The sequence below is a fragment of the Megachile rotundata genome, chromosome 8 (genome assembly GCF_050947335.1).
Source record: "Megachile rotundata isolate GNS110a chromosome 8, iyMegRotu1, whole genome shotgun sequence".
NCBI lineage: Eukaryota > Metazoa > Arthropoda > Insecta > Hymenoptera > Megachilidae > Megachile > Megachile rotundata.
This window is the reverse complement of record NC_134990.1, coordinates 14,567,812-14,586,193: the sequence shown is the minus strand read 5'-3', so window position 1 is coordinate 14,586,193 and position 18,382 is coordinate 14,567,812. Positions and strand designations below refer to the sequence as shown.

At 34.6% G+C, this 18,382-nt stretch overlaps 3 protein-coding genes across 4 annotated transcripts; 1 reads left to right on the top strand and 2 right to left on the bottom strand.

Annotated features, from left to right (window-relative positions):
* The first annotated feature begins 214 nt into the window (after positions 1 to 214).
* LOC100877956 (uncharacterized) lies at positions 215 to 2,361 on the top strand. Its single transcript, XM_003702796.3, has 4 exons — positions 215 to 350; positions 440 to 672; positions 790 to 1,048; positions 1,125 to 2,361. The coding sequence occupies exons 1-4, from the start codon at positions 254 to 256 to the stop codon at positions 1,601 to 1,603; spliced, it is 1,068 nt and encodes a 355-aa protein (XP_003702844.1). The 5' UTR covers positions 215 to 253; the 3' UTR covers positions 1,604 to 2,361.
* LOC100883508 (acylamino-acid-releasing enzyme) lies at positions 2,262 to 6,128 on the bottom strand. 2 transcript variants are annotated; one of them, XM_012284412.2, is made up of 15 exons: positions 5,766 to 6,128; positions 5,592 to 5,651; positions 5,310 to 5,527; positions 5,067 to 5,230; positions 4,844 to 4,992; positions 4,503 to 4,767; positions 4,255 to 4,403; positions 4,024 to 4,192; positions 3,698 to 3,952; positions 3,483 to 3,620; positions 3,198 to 3,418; positions 3,035 to 3,114; positions 2,923 to 2,970; positions 2,572 to 2,793; positions 2,262 to 2,510 (listed from the first exon to the last, which is right to left on the bottom strand). In XM_012284412.2, exons 2-15 carry the CDS (start codon positions 5,604 to 5,606, stop codon positions 2,384 to 2,386), a joined length of 2,220 nt encoding a protein of 739 aa, XP_012139802.2. In that variant the 5' UTR covers positions 5,607 to 5,651; positions 5,766 to 6,128; the 3' UTR covers positions 2,262 to 2,383. The 2 variants fall into 2 exon arrangements, with proteins under 2 accessions (XP_012139802.2, XP_012139803.2); XM_012284413.2 differs by lacking the exon at positions 2,923 to 2,970.
* A 135-nt stretch (positions 6,129 to 6,263) lies between these two features.
* Positions 6,264 to 18,066, bottom strand: Swip-1 (EF-hand domain-containing protein D2 homolog Swip-1). Its single transcript, XM_003702797.3, has 4 exons — positions 17,645 to 18,066; positions 9,579 to 9,726; positions 7,410 to 7,544; positions 6,264 to 7,318 (listed from the first exon to the last, which is right to left on the bottom strand). Exons 1-4 carry the CDS (start codon positions 17,812 to 17,814, stop codon positions 7,184 to 7,186), a joined length of 588 nt encoding a protein of 195 aa, XP_003702845.1. The 5' UTR covers positions 17,815 to 18,066; the 3' UTR covers positions 6,264 to 7,183.
* Positions 18,067 to 18,382: the final 316 nt, after the last annotated feature.

Genomic DNA, 18,382 nt, shown 5'->3' with positions numbered 1-18,382 from the left:
TATCTCGAAACTCTCGATGTTACGTGATTCGATCTCTCATGAACACGTTCGTTTTGTTTTGGTACACGAAAGGATGACGTATCCGCGAAGATGGTGAATCGATCCTAAACGATTCCTTGAAAAATCGTAATAACTTTTCCGAGTTTGTATTTTCCACGAAAGCATTGTGAAATTACTCATACAGCTTAGTCGTGCAGGAATTGACAGAGACATTAATACTGTTCTTTATGGCTTTTTGACAGTTACTGTAAAAATGTCTCGACAGGATATTTTACATTTCTTATGTTTAATGTTTCTTGCGAACAGTTGTGTGGATTATAGTTCATGTGCTTATTATAAACAGGAGGAATGTGAGTTTCATTTAAAAAGACATCACTGTATTTTATTTTGTTATCTCTTACATTTGAAGGATATTTAATTTTATAACCTCTTCTTTCAGATTCTTTGGACTCCGAAAAATTCTGTCACTTGCTTCGCAAAACAACGACTACAGAAATTAAAGACTCGGCGATAATAGTAACATCGAAACACATGTTCAATCCGTGGACCGAAGGTCGCAAAAATATTCATTGTAAATTCATCATTAAAACAGCTAAAGGAGATGGCTTGTTTGGAGTCATTCAAAAAATGTCTTTTAGACGAAATGGAACACAGTGTTTAGACTATGTACAGGTTTGTAATCATTTGACTGTCTATTCATACATAATTAATACTAGCTACCAAGTACATAATCACTGAACAATTTATTAACAATACTATGTTATAAAATGGTTTAAAACAATATTTCAGTTTATGAGGAAAGATCATCACAAGACAGAAAAATTTTGTGGCTTCCTTGATCGCAGTAAAGTAAAATATTATGTAGTTCCTGAACCTGAAAACAGTATGTATTCATCGGAACCACCCCCATCAGCAAGAACTTATGCAGAATTTGATCCGAGTGGTTATAAGTCAGGAGCTGAATTAGAAACAGAAATATTTGTTTCGAATGAAAAGTTACAAGAGGGAGAGAGTCTGAGTCTTAGTATTGCTTACACACCTTTCAAAAGTAATTTTGCTTAATATTAACTATTTCTTTCTGACTCATATGGTAAATTATACTAATAACATTATATTATGTACAGATTGCAGCAAGGTGGATTTAAGAGAATATACACCAATATTTCGTGGTGGCTGTTTGTTAAATGAATATTTTTGTGATGGAATTTATAACTGTGTGCCAGGTGTTTGTTTACTTCGGGCAGATGAAGATAATTGTCCAAATAATCCCAATGAAATTATGAGCACAGGCACTGGCACAAAAGTCACAATAGGTGCTGTAACTACAGTGATCTTATGTTTCATCATATTTGTTATGTGTCTGTGGATTTGTAAGAGGTCACAGAAATTATACTGGTCTGTGGATTATGCTGATCCAAATGCAGCAAGGGTTCCTGGTCAAAATGGAGCAACATTACCGCACGAAGCCGAAAGAACTGCAAATCCCACAGTTCCCACAGCACCTATATTAGAAGTTGCTGTACCTTCTTCCGTTAATAACAAAGATCTGCCACCTAGTTATGATTCATTATTTCCAGAACAAAGTAACCCCGTTAGATCGTAATTATCAAGATAAGTTACTGTAGTAACTTACAGATATTGACAGCACTTTATCTAATGTTTTAATTAGATATTGCTGTACGCGATGCAGTTTTCAGATATATGGTATGAGTGAGTGCCTTTCTGAATGAACGAGATATAGTTAGACAGTCAAGAACTCAAAAAAGACAACTAATTGTTTTTTACATTCTTTTTTTCGTATTTGATAACGATCTTTTGGATATCGTATACAATACTATTTGTAATACTAAACATTTTTATATACTGCTTAATCATTTTTAAAGATACATACGATTTGATAAAATTATATTAAAATATAAGTGAGAATGAAGTCTCTTATATATAATAAGTATAAAGCAACGCTTAAAAATGAAATTAATTAACGATTCAGTGTCAAAACTTTATCATAGGACAATGTTTTGTTTATAGTTTATAAGCCTTTTTTTTTAATATTCAAAAAATACAGTATTTAATGAGTTTAATGTTTATACGAGATTGTTTTTATTTTTTGTTAATTGATCGCGACTCTTTAGAAAAAGTATTGCAATTAGAGTATCGTATAGTACTGGTACTCTATATTGACAAGTCAATGATATATGTACATATAGCATATTTATACCGAATTTTATAAGCGCATAAGATACAATATACAATACTACGGATATGTGAATATTTGGAAAATTTATTTGTTACAAATGTATACATGCTGATACTATAAACAATACTTTTCTTGTAATAAAATTATTAAAAATTATCATAGTATTTACCGTATTTGATTTTGTTACTATGAACCTGAATCTTCGGTTTTGTCTCCTGAAACATGTTCATGTAACCATAAACAAGCATTGATAACATTATCAATTTCAACTGCTGGTGATGCTAAAGGATGATTATCTTCGTAAAGGAGCATCCTATAATAATAATAATAATAACAGTATTTATAGTAATTTGTGAACAAAAATTTCTACTTACTTTGTCTTCACATTTTTTGCTTTAAGACGTTGATACCACAGTTTTCCTTGAGACGCAGGTACACGTAAATCATTTGATCCAATACACAATAAAGTTGGAGCTTTAACATTATTGACATGAATAATAGGAGAACACTTAAACATTTTTACAAGCATCTCAACTTGTTCCGATTCTGGAATTGGCACACTTTCGTCGAAAGGTTGACTGATTGCAGCAGCACACCTGAAATTGAAGTTTTCTCAACGTTAATATCTTGAGATAAATCTTATACATATATTGTATTTATGTGTTATATTCTGCGTTAGTTATCTTTTGCTTTTTATTTCAATTCGAATCTATAATTAAGCTTACACATCATGATGGTACTTAATTTTTTCTTCCTTACTCAGAGCATTGCGACTGCAATATAATTAAAATAACTCAACAGAAATATGAATTTTTTAAAAATACAATAATATTTTACCAGTCTGGAATATCTGATATAGTGAACATAGCGGCAATATCGATGACTGGATTTCTTGCAACAACACCTTTGTATAAATCCTGTTAAGTACATTAATCGTATAAATTAAAACGTTAAATAAATAATTCAGTAATAGAAACTCGATGCTATTTCTCAAACTTACTGGATACTGAGCACTTAAATGAGTTACTAAAAATCCGCCATGCGAACCTCCACTAATTCCTATTTTATTTGGATTTAACCACGGATAATTCCTTAAAGCCTCGTTTGTAGCAGTTACGCAATCTTTTACATCAACATCTCCAACTTTTCCTTGAAGATATTCAACGTTCTTTGATCCCATTCCCGTAGAACCACGGTAATTAACTTGCACCACTGCTAAGCCTTCAATTAAGAATTTTCATAAATATCGTGTACTGCGATGAATTCACATAAATTAAATACTTACCTGATAATACAAATAACGCATAATCAAGTATAAATACATTCGTATAATTGGAATGAGGTCCACCATGTGGAACAATTATAAATGGCACAGATTTTTCCTCTCCACTTTTCGGTCCAAAATAAATGAAATTAAAATGTTCTAAAAATTTTTAAAAGTTAAGAGTACATCTCGTTAAAAATATTTTGTATTTTTCAAACCATTAAAATAATACTTACTAATTTCATCATCATTATCATAATGGTATTCGGATGCTTCATACATTAAGTTTTCAGAGCCAGAAATAGGTGTAACATTTGAAACTTTATTTCTTTTAATAATACCATTATCAACTGCTTCTGGATTAAACTTTCCTATTGAAAGAACAGCTGGTTCCATAATAGATGTTTCCCAAAATGCAATAACATCATCTTTAACATCCAAAATGCTAAGACTACTTTTATCATTCTTAATTTCAGTGATAACTTTTGTTTCTAAAAATTTTGTTTTAGTTAGAAGTGATTAGGATAATAATAAAAGTGAGTGTGTCTATTTAAATATTTACTTGTATCAAGGATGTAAGAATGTATACTATTCTGTTGAGGTGTACTAAAAAATATATATCGTGAATCGCTACTCCAGCAACGGCGTGATAAACGACCATACAAACCATAGAAATCTTTAGCATTTTTAATTGACACACTTGTTTGTACTATATCAACAAGTACATCAGCCTGAATATTAAAAAATAACATTAATCTGTTTACAATCAACATGGTATAAAATAATACAATACCTTAGTCTTGTCAGAATTAAATTCAAGACACATAAGTCTATGGGCATTGTGATGTACACCTCCAGCTTCTCTTTCTAACCAAATTAAATTTTTTCCATCAGGACTAAATCTTGGACAGCGTACAGCACATCCATCACTAGAAAGATTTTCTGGAAAATATCAATAATTTTACATATCTTCTATTACAACAATAATAAAGTCGTTTATAACTCTTACATAAAATCAGTATTACAAAGAATTTTTCTTACTGTACTCTCCATCTTTTAGTAAAAATATCCAAGAAAGCCTATTGGTACAGGCAATGAGGCCTAAATATCTTGGTTCATGTTTCCATGCTACACCAACTACTCCTTGATTATCTTCTGTCCATATTACCTGAGCAGGTGAAAGTTCATCTGGTATACCTGAGAGGGCTGAGATTGTGTCCGTTATTGTGTCAAGAACTGCCACAATGGAACGATGTTTACCTACTAATTGTTCTCCCCAATGAGGTTTATAAATGTATTCATTACCCTGTTTCAAGTAATTTATTGATTTCAATTAAAAGTTTCTGAAGTATTATTCTGTCATAACAGGAAAAAAATTTTACCACAGTTACTTCATCTTCCTCTTTCTTATCTGTATCTTTTTTGTTAAGAGGCTTTTGTTTATAAAATGGTTCTGATTTTGGAAGTTTCTTTTCAGCAATATACAATAGTTTTGTTTTGTCTGAAGACCACTCAAAGGAAGCAAACTCAGCTGTAAATAAAAATAGATTTTTTATTAATGATTATTTAAATTTTTTATGTATCTAGCTCTAAATCTCTAATTACAATCAGTGTATACATCTCCATGCACATCCAAAGCAGCAAGATCATAATTCTTAACAAGTCTTTGTTTATCCCAAATTTCAATGAATTGTTTTGTAGAATTCTCAATTGTAACTTGTCTTAAAACAGCTCTGCGCTTCTCATCTACAGTAGAAGCAGATAAAAGTCTACAAAGAAAAATGTTTTCTTAAAATATATATTCTGCATACATAAAAATATGTATTAAAATATATTTAAAATATATACTCTGTTGTAACATCAACAGGAAAACTTTCAGACTGCACTTGTAGTTCTGGATTCAATACATGAGTTTGGAAAAACTTCTGATTTGCTTTTCTTTCTAAATTCCTTTGTGACCATGCACTTAAAATTGATATTCTACTGTTACTGGCTTCAATAATTTTTGCACCGCTTAAAGATGGATTTTTGGCTAAAGTTTTGTACAAATTGACAATCTTTTCTACCTATAAAAAATATAATATTAAAATTGTTATTTCATAACAAATTAATTTTATGTAATTTTTTTACCTGATTTGAAGCCATTCTGGATAGCAATTATTACTTCACAGTCTTCAATCTTTTATCAAACTGAAATGAACATGTTATATATTACACAGATTTAAGTCATGATCAAACATTGATAAGAGATGTAAAAGTTAACAATGATTAAAATACTTGATAAAACCATATTAGTTATCTTACTGTTTCAAACTTGTAGCCAAAATATAATTGTACTTTATCAATCACAACGTTCGCTTGAAAATATTCTTTCAAAACTGAATAAGGTTATTTTAAGAAAATTGTACGTTTTCCCAACTCTCACATTGAGAATTTTAAAATCATCCGATGTAACAAAAATAGATTATTCAAATGATTCTTTCTCTCAAATTTTAAAACACCAGCATGAAAAATAAGGTTGGTACAATATGTGAAACATCCTTTTCCTTCTCATGTGTTGGTAGGAATGAGGGAAAAATTCAGGTATAGGATTGAGCGCTAGTTTTGAATTCTACTCTCATTTAGCAAACAATTTGCAATGTTCAAATATAGTTCGATACACTGACTTTCATTAATCAACCTCTTTTATTTCACATCAATTTGCAATATGCAAGTATAATATGAACATAGTGCAAGTCGTATCACAATATGAAGTACACTACTGTAATAATTATTTCATTACTCAATTAAACGTGTACAAAATTGTCGGAACAAAAAAGTTTATTTACAATCTAATTGTACAGGCTTACCTAAGGCACATCTATTGTCCCTTACATTTTATATACACAATCCGCAACATATTCATTAAAATTTTATAAAAATAATCTTAACTTGCTTTACGTTTCGATGCATTAATGTCTACCTATTTTAAGTTATAAAACGAAACATCATTAAAAAGACAGTGATGCATAGTGATCTTTATCCTTTGAAAAACAGGTTGTAAAAAATTGCTGTCAAAATCTTCTGATCAAGAACAAGTTGCAAAATGTTTCATTTATCTTAACAGTGCGACTTTACATTTAAAATTGAAATTAGCATATAAATTAATATACACACATTTACATATTATATTTAGAATATCAGTCGTGCGTTCATTAATATCTATTCTATCTATTCGTTATACGAATGCAAAATAATCTAATCCTATAAAACTGCAAAAGAACGTTTCACATAAAACCTCTTTCTAAATAATCAGTTACGTTTCTGAAAGTTCCAAAAGCGTAACTGACTGCTTATAAAATTGCAAGAATTACTTTTGCACAATTAATTATCATTTTCCCTGTATAAAACTTCGCATAGGTAAACAAGTTTTTTATACCAAAACAGAAACTTATAAAAGAATCTCGATTCTAAAACTAACTATCGTTCAGTACTCAAAATGCATATAAAAAAACAACTCATCTAAAAGATTACATTCGATAAAAGCTTATAACAATAGTTCTTCTTTCTTGTCACGAATTAGCGCTTCCTAATGATGTAATACTCGGCTAAGCCGATCTGCTAAGACATTCCCGATCGACAAATCTTATTATGAAACAAGTGAATCGGATTGAGGCAATCGTTTGTAATTCCAGTGAGGCGCAGTAGTGGCCGGACACTTTCTCGGATCGCGAATTTTCCTTTCAATTGCCAAACAGAGCAGCTTTTTGTCTGAACTGCGCTCGCCTTGCCGCCCTTTCCTCCTCTTCTCGCTTTCGTTCTTCCTGTTCCATGCGAATTTCGTCCTCGAACTTGCTCGTCTTTCGTAGCTGCTCGATCTGCGAAAATGGTTAGGTTAGGTTCAAAAAATTCATTCGAAAAGTCGGATTGACAAAAAAGTACAATATGAATGTCATTTCTAATAAATACCTTGGCTTCGAAAAAGTGTTTGGCTCCAGTGACTCCCACTTCGTCCACGTCGACTTCTGTAAGACGAGCCAGCTGGCCCAATCCGGAATCCTGTTCCAATTCACCGGCACGTGCTTTGCGATAGATCAACAGAAACTGTAACAGGTCATAAACCGTACGTGTACAGAGATAAGATCGAACGATTCGATTTGTTCTTACGAAACAATTTTACCCGTTCAGCATTTTTATATTCGCGCTTGAGTAAAGTTGGAAAGTTGATAAGTCAGAATATCAGATGTATACCGCGATAAGAAATTATACGAAACTGTACAAACATTTCGGTTACATGATATGTTGTATAATTCCCAAAATAATAGTACAGTTTTTGGAGAGTGTGCAATGATGCACCGCTTAAGATAGGAGAACAAAGCGTCAAACGAGGTCATGTTACAGCAAATAATAAATAGAGATAAGGAACAAGGAGTCGACAGTCTAAATACTGTCGCCGACCTTTCGGACGTACCTTCGAGCAATTTCTAAGTCTTCATAGACAGCTAAAAGTCTACATACTGCATATACAATTTTTATTTAATTTTGTATTAATTAATGAAGGTATATAATACATGTAAAAGGGAAAGAAATGCAAAAAGGACATTAAATGCTGCATTGTGTCTGCATATGTAAATATGTACTGTAGAGTGATGATGTGGGGATGAGTAATAAGGTAGGTAAGCGTGGAGTTTTCAGTGATGCGATGAATCACGGTGATCTATGAAACAGACAACCGATCGCGCGTATATGCAGGTCGAACGCTTTGTTCGCGAACCACGAAAAGTCACGTAGGAATGTCCACTCGTGCATTTGCATCCAGTCCGAGGACTTTCCTTCGTACGCACTCGTGCCCTTGCATTTGCAATTTATCTGGTCTCGAATGCACAATGCAATCTTTACTTCTTCGAACTTAACGTTTCGGTGAAATTTCATTTAATCTCAAAACTAATCATGCTTTTACGATGAATCATCTTACGTTCGGTTTTATCATTCGAATTTTTAAATTGCAATTTTTGAATTAAAAAATTTCCAATTTTGATATTTTGAATATGGGAATTCTGAGTTATGAAATTTTGAATTCTCAAATTTTGGAATTTTGAAATTTTGAATTTTGAACTTTGAAATTTTTAACTTTCAAATTTTGAAAATTTTGAAATTTGGGAAATTTTGAATTTTGGAAATTTTGAATTTTGGAAATTTTGAATTTTGAATTTTGGAAATTTTGAATTTTGAAATTTTGAATTTTGAAATTTTGGAAATTTTGAATTTTAAACTTTGAAATTTTGAAAATTTGGAAATTTTTGAAATTTGGAATTTTGAAAATTTTGAAATTTTGGAAATTTTGAATTTTGAAAATTTTGAATTTTGGAAATTTTGAATTTTGGAAATTTTGAATTTTGGAAATTTTGAATATTGGAAATTTTGAATTTTGGAAATTTTGAATTTTGAAAATTTTGAATTTTGGGAATTTTGAAATTTTGAATTTTGAAATTTCCAAATTCTCAATTTTTGAATTTTGAATCTTCAACCTTCCTAACTTTCAAATTTCTAATTTCTAAGTTTCCAAAATTTACTGTCACCCTATTAGATTTCCCATTACACTCATCCCAGCGTCATCTAGCAACGTCTGTTCGTTAAAACCTATTTAAATAGAAATTTAACTACTTGACTAAAACAGAACACCAGCAATACCCAGAAATTTCACGGCCACACATGAAGTTTGAACAGCAACCGTGGAAAAGTCTGCACGCGTCCAACACCCCGTGGGGCGGACTATTTTTATGAAGGGTATATAGCACGTGTAGGCATGCATTAAACTCAATGCTCAACGGGCGAAAATAAACCAATTTCTACGTAGAAAGCGAAACGAGACTGGAGTTTCATCTCGAATACATTCAGCGGCACAAAAAGACAGACCCGAAAATACAGGAAATTCTAACTAACTTCTATGATTGAAAGCGTTCACAATTAGTCGAAGCATCGATTTCCGGTAAAATGAAACTGTTACATAAAACGCATTGTTTCCTGTTATTCATAGAGGCCATTACATATTTTGTATAGAGAAAGGAGAAACGGGCTATAATTATGAAAATAGTTTCTATCGAAAATGAACGACAATCAACGCGTGAAATCGCTAACCTCGCGGAAGGAAATCCGTCCATCGCCATCCTCGTCCACTTCCTGTATCATTGCCTTCAAACCGAGATGCGTTTGCGGTGCACCCAACACCTCCATCATACGCTTTAGCTCCGATAAGTCCAGAAATCCATCGTGACCGTCGTCGAATCTGTAAAAGATATGCCAATTTTATAGAAACATATTTATTTATATAATAAACAAATTTCAACCTCCCAATAAAATTTTATATTGCAACTTTTCAAAGTTCCCATCAGTGGATCACCTCAGGAATCTCAGTAGTAGTTGGCCGACTTCTCTTACCCAGAAACATAGCAAGGATCAAGGAAATCGTAAATACCAACAATTACCGTGGCTAACCGTACCAAGAAAAGATTTCCAAAGGCAATTCGATCGAGTAGAATCGGAAGATTCGATGTTATCGAACGATGCGCTCCGTTGAATCAACAGAACGCATCGTAACTCTCTGGAAAGCTATCCGGCTATCGGGATCGTTTACACGGAAAGTCGATTTCACGAGCTTCCGGTTTGCGGACACGCCGCAGCTAACACCGTTGACATTCACCGCCACTTTCGAAATCGGTACACACCGTTGTCGAATCGTTCTCACGTTCCCTCGCTATTGATACACACATCATTTGCGTTACACGCTAATTAAAAAAGTAACGAGCGATTAGGATCTACCAAATTGCATTCGTTTACATTCGTTAGGGGATAAGATTACTTTCCAAGCGTTTCGTTAACCCGATATCTCGTTTACGCTCGATCAATCGAAATCGCGTGATAATCTCGTCGAGTAACTTTTACTGCTGTTTCTAGGTAACACGAATTTTACAGCGAAGTTGCATTTCTGCAGTGAGTCGACTGCAATGTAGTCAATGGGTCAAAGTTGATTCTTTCCATTAGAAAGTTTACTCATAAATAAAATTTGTACAATAAAATTAAAAACTGGAAAAGTCGCGTACGTCCGTTTTAGGCAAGTTGCGCGCGCAGCTATGCTACTGGACCCAAGCTGCGCGCGCAACTCTACCTAAAACAGAAGTGGCCCGCGAATTTTCCAGCTTGCAGTGACGTCAGTTTTCCAGACTCCACCGTTCTGAAGGGCTCATTTTAAAGGGAAAACTTTAAACAATATAACCATATTTTTTTTACACTTAAACACTTTACGCCCCTCATTGAAAAATACGTCTAAAGTGATCGATTTGGAATGACCCAGTAACTCGAAAGAAATGTTAACTAAATCTAACATATGCAATGTCACACATGTGACGTATAATCACAGCGAAACAAATAATTAAATTAACAATACGCAAATTAACAATAGAGAAATAATCAAAAGAATTCATTAAACTCAGCTACTAAGATTGCCAGCAAAAATGACCTATTTTTAATCCTGTGCACTCGGTTATTTTCGTAGTCCTATTAAGACTTAATTAGAATCGCAAATGAGTACCCTGGACGTGATTGCCCCTTCTTATCATTAAGATAAAAGTTGGCGCAATTCGATCGTGAATCGACGGTAATCAGGCCAGGTTGTTCGACGAACACCAGACAACCAGGTATTGTTATCGCAAAATCAATTCTTGCGTTATTAGCCGAGTTGCCGCGTGATTCGTTCGCCAGCATTTTCCAAGACTATCCAGAGGGAACTGGGTCAAGGTAGCTGCTGGTACTTTGCTGATATGTTCCTCTTACCCTTCTACCATTCTCAGAGATCGATGCGGTTCAAGATTCTTCTTTTGTATTCGGAAAGACGTCATCCCTTGCTACCGAATATTTCGTGTATTACTATTACGAGTGAAAGGAAAATTTTTCTCTGCACGAGATTACAACATCGGGATAAAATAGTCTCGATAACGCTTCTGACCTTTACTCTGCACTTGACCTTTCAATCTTTCACGTCTGTGCTGCTGACACACCATTCACCTTCGTTCCATCGAGAACAACGAAAATGCTTTGAGTGTATATTGATTCGGTGCACATTTTGTTGCAATGGAATGTGAATGCAAAAATTCAAAATTTAGGGGATTTTGAATTTGGGGAATTTGGAGGATTTGGAATGTGGGGGGATTTGGAATCTGGGGAATTTGGAATTTGGGGGATTTGAAATCTGGGGGATTTGGAATTTGGGGAATTTGGAATCTGGGGGATTTGGAATCTGGGGGATTTGGAATTTGGGGAATTTGGAATCTGGGGGATTTGAAATTTGGGGAATTTGGAATCTGGGGGATTTGAAATTTGGGGAATTTGGAATCTGGGGGATTTGGAATTTGGGGGATTTGGAATCTGGGGGATTTGGAATTTGGGGAATTTGGAATTTGGGGAATTTGGAATCTAGGAAATTTGGAATTTGGGGGATTTGGAATTTGGGGAATTTGGAATATGGGGGATTTGGAATTTGGGGAATTTGGAATCTAGGAAATTTGGAATTTGGGGGATTTGGAATCTGGGGGATTTGGAATTTGGGGGATTTGGAATCTGGGGGATTTCGAATTTGGGGAATTTGGAATCTAGGAAATTTGGAATTTGGGGAATTTCAAATTTGGGGAATTGTAAATCTAGGGAATTTCGAATTTGGGGAATTTGGAATCTAGGGACTTTTGAATTTGGGGAACTACTATTACGATGTGATATTAAATAAAAAAGACGTGAACCACTGAGTAAGACTTTCAACTAAAAGCGAGATAAGCTTATCAATTGAATGTTTAAATTAGCTGTGAAATGAATGTCTGTTATCATATTCAACACACTATATGCGTGGGGTGATGCGATATAGTTCCCTCCCGCTCTTATTGATCAGCGTTGACCACGCTTTATAAACGTAACCTCGACCTTCAAACGATTCTTACTTCTTAATCCGAAGCTTCTTCGAATCGAACCGTCTTCGATGAAGTCGAGTACACTCTGGTACTTGTCGAATACAATACCTTATTTGGTCATTACAAATTGCTATCTGCAAATGAAATAATAATCGTATACATTTATCAAGGATGTTCGTTACGATACCGCGTTATCTGTGCCACATCATCCTGTGCGATTTTCACATTTGTATAACTAAGCAGAGATCCTGTGTAATTTAGTTTCAGCGGAGTTTACGGAGCGTGGCGTTCAAACTTTTATTACGCAAGTTGATCGTGCAGTGATCCTTGCTGAAATTCATTAAGAAAAACTCTGCCTCTAATGATCAGAGATTACGTACAAAATAGAACGATAAAAGTAACAAAGTATTTTTATACGCATTCTCGATTACGAACATTTCTATTAATAGAAAAGTGTTTTCCGCAGAAATGTAATCTAGCGGCCTTGTTTATTTTTCACTCTTCAATTTGATACGTAATATTGAATTTAGTTGATTAATTAACACGGAACGTTTCACTTGAATTATTAACACATAATAATTGCATTATTAATTTCCACTAAAATTATTAATTAAAAAAATGAGAGCAGTGTCGACAGCAAGTCGCCTATGAAAGCCATCGAGGTGATCGATATGAAATATCTTCACGATGTCTGCGAGCAACGTTCTCGAATAAATTCTAACATCGTTTATGTATTCGGAACGCGTGATCTTTCTGAATAGTTTTGAGGTAACGGTTCGCTCGATGCTTATTGCGACAACTCCGCCAAAGTAGCAAACCTATTTTTCTTTCGAGAACATCGAATTCTGTTTGCAGGATTCAAATCGATTATACATTCCGCGCGAAAGTGAATCCTGTAAATGCGCCACCTAATTAAGCATCGGTCATTTGAATACTTGCCGATCGAGTTGTTCGAGTCGATCGTTTCAAAATTGCATGCGTTGCAAACTTTGTCTTTTCAAGGCATTTTGCAGATTTAGGGATTTGAAAATATAAGGAATTTAATGAATTTGCGGAATCTGGGAAAAGTTGTGGAAAACTAGGGAAATTATTAATTAAAAAATTTAGAATATGGGGAAATTGAGATTTGGGGAATTCGAAATCTGGGCAATTTGAAATCTAGGGAGTTTGAAATTTGGAAAATTAGAAATCTAGGAAATTTTGAGAATTTGAAACCTAGGGAAATTTGGGAGTTTGAAATCTAGGGAATTTTGAATATTGAAATCTAGGGAATTTTGAGAATGTGAAATCTAGGGAATTTTGAGAATGTGAAATCTACGGATATTTGGGGTTTTGAAATCTAGGGAATTTTGCGAATGTGAAATCTAGGGAATTTTTGAAATTTGGAATCTAGGGAATTTTTGGAATTTGGAATCTAGGGATTTTGGGGAATTTGAAATTTAGGGAATTTTGAAAATTTGAAATCTAGGGAATTTTGAGAATGTGAAATCTAAGGATATTTGGGGTTTTGAAATCTAGGGAATTTTGCGAATGTGAAATCTAGGGAATTTGGAATCTAGGGATTTTGGGGAATTTGAAATCTAGAGAACTGTGGGGATTTGAAATATAGGGAATTCGGAAAATTTGGAATCTAGGAAATTTGGGGAAATTGAGATCTAGGTAATTTATGACTGAGAAAAATTGAAACTATCCTACACTGTGCACAGAAACTTCCTGTAAAAATCCTAACACAATTAAAACATAATAAATATTACTATAAATAGAAGTATCGATGATTGAAAAGTTCAATGCGAGTTCACCTAATATCGATAATTACTTCGGTCGCAGTTTCGAGGTGTCTCGCGAATCAGCGAAAATCAAGTACAGCTCGAATACAGGAAGTTAGCCGGCATATTAAGGATCGTGCACAATAAAAGCGTATCGTCGACTTTTTTCACTTTTATTCAGCAGTCACGCTCGGTTTGCACCTTTTTCCCATCACATCTACACCTCTCTTTCGTCATTCTCTCGCGGCGTTCAATTCTGCGAAAATCTCTGCGATCGTAAGCGTTTAACCCTTTCCCCGTTAACGAACGATATTACACGATCTACGGAACAGCGATTCGATGCATGACCTAGCACAATCACGAGGAATTTAAAAGCAGCGTCCGAGATAATTGAAAAAGTAATGTTATGATTGAAGTGAACGTGAAATCAAGTCCGGTGGACAATTTTCATTGACGTTTCCGAAACGAGTCTGAACGTCCACTTTGTTCAACGAGCTTAATTCAATCGTGCGTTCCGTTTCAACGTTTTATCGAGGGAACTGAACGTGAACAGCGACGAGGAGGGCAACCTGACAATTTGCCTCGTGAATCATGCATCAAGTACACACGCGTGTGAATCAAAGTGTTACGTATACTTTGAGGTGGTTAGTCATGAAACGAACACACCGGTGCTGATCATTTCCGGTAACGTGCGAATAACATTGTCACGCGAGAAATTCGGGAGTACGTGAAAATTGCAGTCCACAAAACAACGACGTATTAACGATGTTCATCAACCTGGACACGAGTCAACCATGCACGAGAACTTCGAACGATCTCGAGGCGGAAGTGATCTATCCCTACATCTCGTTGCATTGTAGTTCTATCGAGCTAATACGCAATGATAGCGTGAGCCACGCGTGACCACAGAACGAATAATATTTTACACGTGGGAAGAATTTATTGCAACACGGACCATGCCGGAATAGGTCACGATTTTCTCCCCCGTAACTGCCGTGAAAGGAGAAAAAGATAAAAGGGATAGAAAAAGTTTAAAAATCTAAGTCTAAACCTAATCACGTTCGAATCGAGGTGATTTCTTTGTGCAAGTAAAAGTAAAAGGTCGTTTTACTAGCGCGAATTTCACGACAAGAATTCTGAGCTCATAATTTTAGACAGTGTACATTACACGAAACGTTATATTTCACCAGAAGTTTGTATGAAACCGTTGGTAAATAAATAATAATTTAACATATTTTAATTTACTTTTTTTTGTTAATATATATATATAATTAATTAATTAATTAATATATAAATTCTATATATATTAATTTCTATTTACTGTTCCCTCTTATTTAATCCGGTTATCATAGAAGTTATAATACAAAGTATCACAGTTAAAAATGAGAGGTGTTACATATTACATTAATACCAAAAAATTTGAAAGCGGTTAGTGAAACCGGAAGTGGTCAACAGATAGCTGCAACCTACGTGCATCCACTGACTAAACTATCAAATGTCAGCGAACCTGTATCTATAACAGGGCAGAAAAGCGATACGTATTTATAGTCGGTGTAACGCGATCAGATTTTAATCGGTTATTAGAACATTGACAGAAAAAAGTACTCGAAATTTAACAAGAATTGAGAAAAAGAATTCATGGTTTTAAAATGTAGTATAGGTTATGGGCAACGACCGACGCGAATTAGAATTGTAAACGTTAAATTATAAATTTAGATCGTATATTACGCGACGCAACTTTTTCACGGTATATACACGAACTGCTCTCGCTCGGCCGTCCACCCTGGTTCTGCCTTGTCAAACCTGCTGTCCGGTTCGCTCCGAAATACCTGCAAGAAGAACAAGAGAGACGGAGGACAAACCTCGAGGTCGTGTGTGCTGGCTCCGCAACACGACTTGCTCTCTTCCCTCGAGTCTTTTCTTCGTGCTACGAAATAACTACGTCACGAATTCTGCCATCTGCGGTTTCGTAACGACTGGCGCGTGACTTTTCCATTTTCCTTCGTTTTTCCCTTGTTTCGTTCGAACAAGGTAAATTGCGAGAGTACGCTTAACGTTCGAACTCGATATACCACATAAAAATAACTGCAGTGGCACAGATTTCGGTACCACTTTCGATTATTAGATTTATTTAATTAAACGAAACTGTCACGGTATTTTCAAGGTTATCGAGAAAAATCAATTTTGACAATTGGACAAATACGCCTGCGCTTTACTAACAATACGAATTAAACACCTTCTTGAGAAAAATCTTGATATCTTGTCAAAAATCTTACGATTAATTCTGGATAAATCTAGAACAATATAGATAGAAAATCCGAAGATAGAAAGATTGATCGACCAATCGAAACTGATCGATTCTGCCTTGACAATCGATAAATAGTCTTAATGTTTCGATCTTAAAAAAAATGAGAAATTTCATAGTGTTTCATTAATCGAATTTATTTATTTTTGTTTAAACTTCAAGTACGTGTAATCTGTGTTATCTAATTAGAAGTAATTAAATTTGATAAAATTACTCGTTACAACGTACTACAACGATAGTTCGATGTATCGAACCATCGATGGCATTTCGATATTTATTGATAACATTATCGACAGCAGCAGCAAGATAGGTTGTTTTTCACCCCGATAGGTTTCAACTGACCCATAACGTTATTTCATTTCGTTCTATACTTGTACATATAGAAACGATCTGACCAAAGCAACACGATCTGTCTGTAGGTAGTAATGTAAACTCGAGCGAGTAAACGTAAACAAAAAGCAAAACCGCAGAGTGCGACAGGAGTTGTGATTCACTTTCGATTTCCTTGTACGCTTTATCTCGCAATTTCTAGTTGGCACTAAAGACAAATAATTTCCTCAAACAATAACTATGAACGATACGTTTAATTTCTAAGTGAATAAATTTTTATTAGTAGCCTATCAACGATACACATTACGTGAAATCAAAGATGGTTGACAATTTGACAATTTTGACTACGGTCAAATATGCCGCATGTATATGTTTGGAATAATAAAAAACACTTACTAGATTTTATTCGTATATTTTAAAATGAAAATTGTGTTCACACCGGTTTCACAACCTAAAGCCGTGTCTACACTGGAAAAAATTTACGCCGTGCGTAGAATATGAAATTCGACGTAAAGATTTCCACGATAAATTCACACTCGTTGCTATGTAACGATTTACGAACGCTGAACGCAACGAAAATTTATGCATACGTTCACGTTAATTATGTTTGTTAGCGTAAACAAAAATTTGCATCGTGTGCAGACCCGGCTTAAGAACTACGGTCGCACGAATCAATCACGTTCAAATTTTTCTACGCACGTGAAATCGTATCTCGAGTGTAGGAAAACTGATCCAAACGATCGATTCAAAGACATTCGGATAAGACGACAATGAACGGCATCATTTTTCCTCTTTTGTCGATGCGATACACGGGTATACGTAAAGGAAAAAAAAGGATAAAGTACTCACCTGTTGAAGGTCTGCTCATACTGCTTGATCTCGCGACGGGACAGCTCGTGAAATTCGGTGTAAACGTTCACAAATTTGTACTGCTTTTTCACTTCTTTCCCCTCTTCCAGCTCTTCGTTGATCCTTTGCCTCCTGCTAAGCAGATTACTGAGTTCCGCATCCGCTGGCATCGTGTTTCCTTAATCGCGTTCGCCCTTCTGATTTGTTCTCCTAACCTTCGTGATTCCGGTCTTCAGACACGATTTACGAATTATTATTTGATCAAAATCAAACGGAATACTTTGTAATTATAATTGTGGCAAAAAGGAACAAGACGCGATTTGAAAATTGTGATACGACTTGTCAAATTTAAAATTTACAGGAACGCTACGACGCGAACCAAACGGCGCGGGAATCCAGCGTGGACTGAGTGCTGAGCATCTCGGGTAGTGGCTACCTTTAGATACCAGTGCCGTATCAACAGGGCGCTAACCCCAGCAACCCCCCAAAATCTCAAAATTTGAAAATAGTAAAATAAATTTCTGACACGATAAATATTTAAATACCAGAAATGTATAATAACAATTAATAAAAAAAAACTGTGTATGTAAAAATAATAATCGTAAGTTTGTGACAATGATAACAAAATAAAACTCCAAAATGAGAATGTAACAAAAAAGAACACCGTTTGTGTGAAAGTAGTATTTTTACTTTTTTTTTCTCGAAAGATGATCGACGTAATTCGATGTATTGATTAAC

Excerpts from the sequence above, each read along its gene's own strand:
- Swip-1 (XM_003702797.3), bottom strand. The coding sequence starts at position 17,814 with ATGCCAGCGGATGCGGAACTCAGTAATCTGCTTAGCAGGAGGCAAAGG. Across the intron at positions 9,727-17,644 it reads TATGAGCAGACCTTCAACAG|ATTCGACGACGGTCACGATG; the intron begins GTGAGTACTTTA and ends TATCTTTTACAG. Across the intron at positions 7,319-7,409 it reads AACACTTTTTCGAAGCCAAG|ATCGAGCAGCTACGAAAGAC; the intron begins GTATTTATTAGA and ends CCATTTTCGCAG.
- LOC100877956 (XM_003702796.3), top strand. The coding sequence starts at position 254 with ATGTCTCGACAGGATATTTTACATTTCTTATGTTTAATGTTTCTTGCG. Across the intron at positions 351-439 it reads TTATTATAAACAGGAGGAAT|ATTCTTTGGACTCCGAAAAA; the intron begins GTGAGTTTCATT and ends CTCTTCTTTCAG. Across the intron at positions 1,049-1,124 it reads TGCTTACACACCTTTCAAAA|ATTGCAGCAAGGTGGATTTA; the intron begins GTAATTTTGCTT and ends TATTATGTACAG.
- LOC100883508 (XM_012284412.2), bottom strand. Across the intron at positions 4,404-4,502 it reads ACTAAAAGATGGAGAGTACA|AAAATCTTTCTAGTGATGGA; the intron begins GTAAGAAAAATT and ends GATATTTTCCAG. Across the intron at positions 4,193-4,254 it reads TTAATTCTGACAAGACTAAG|GCTGATGTACTTGTTGATAT; the intron begins GTATTGTATTAT and ends TTTAATATTCAG.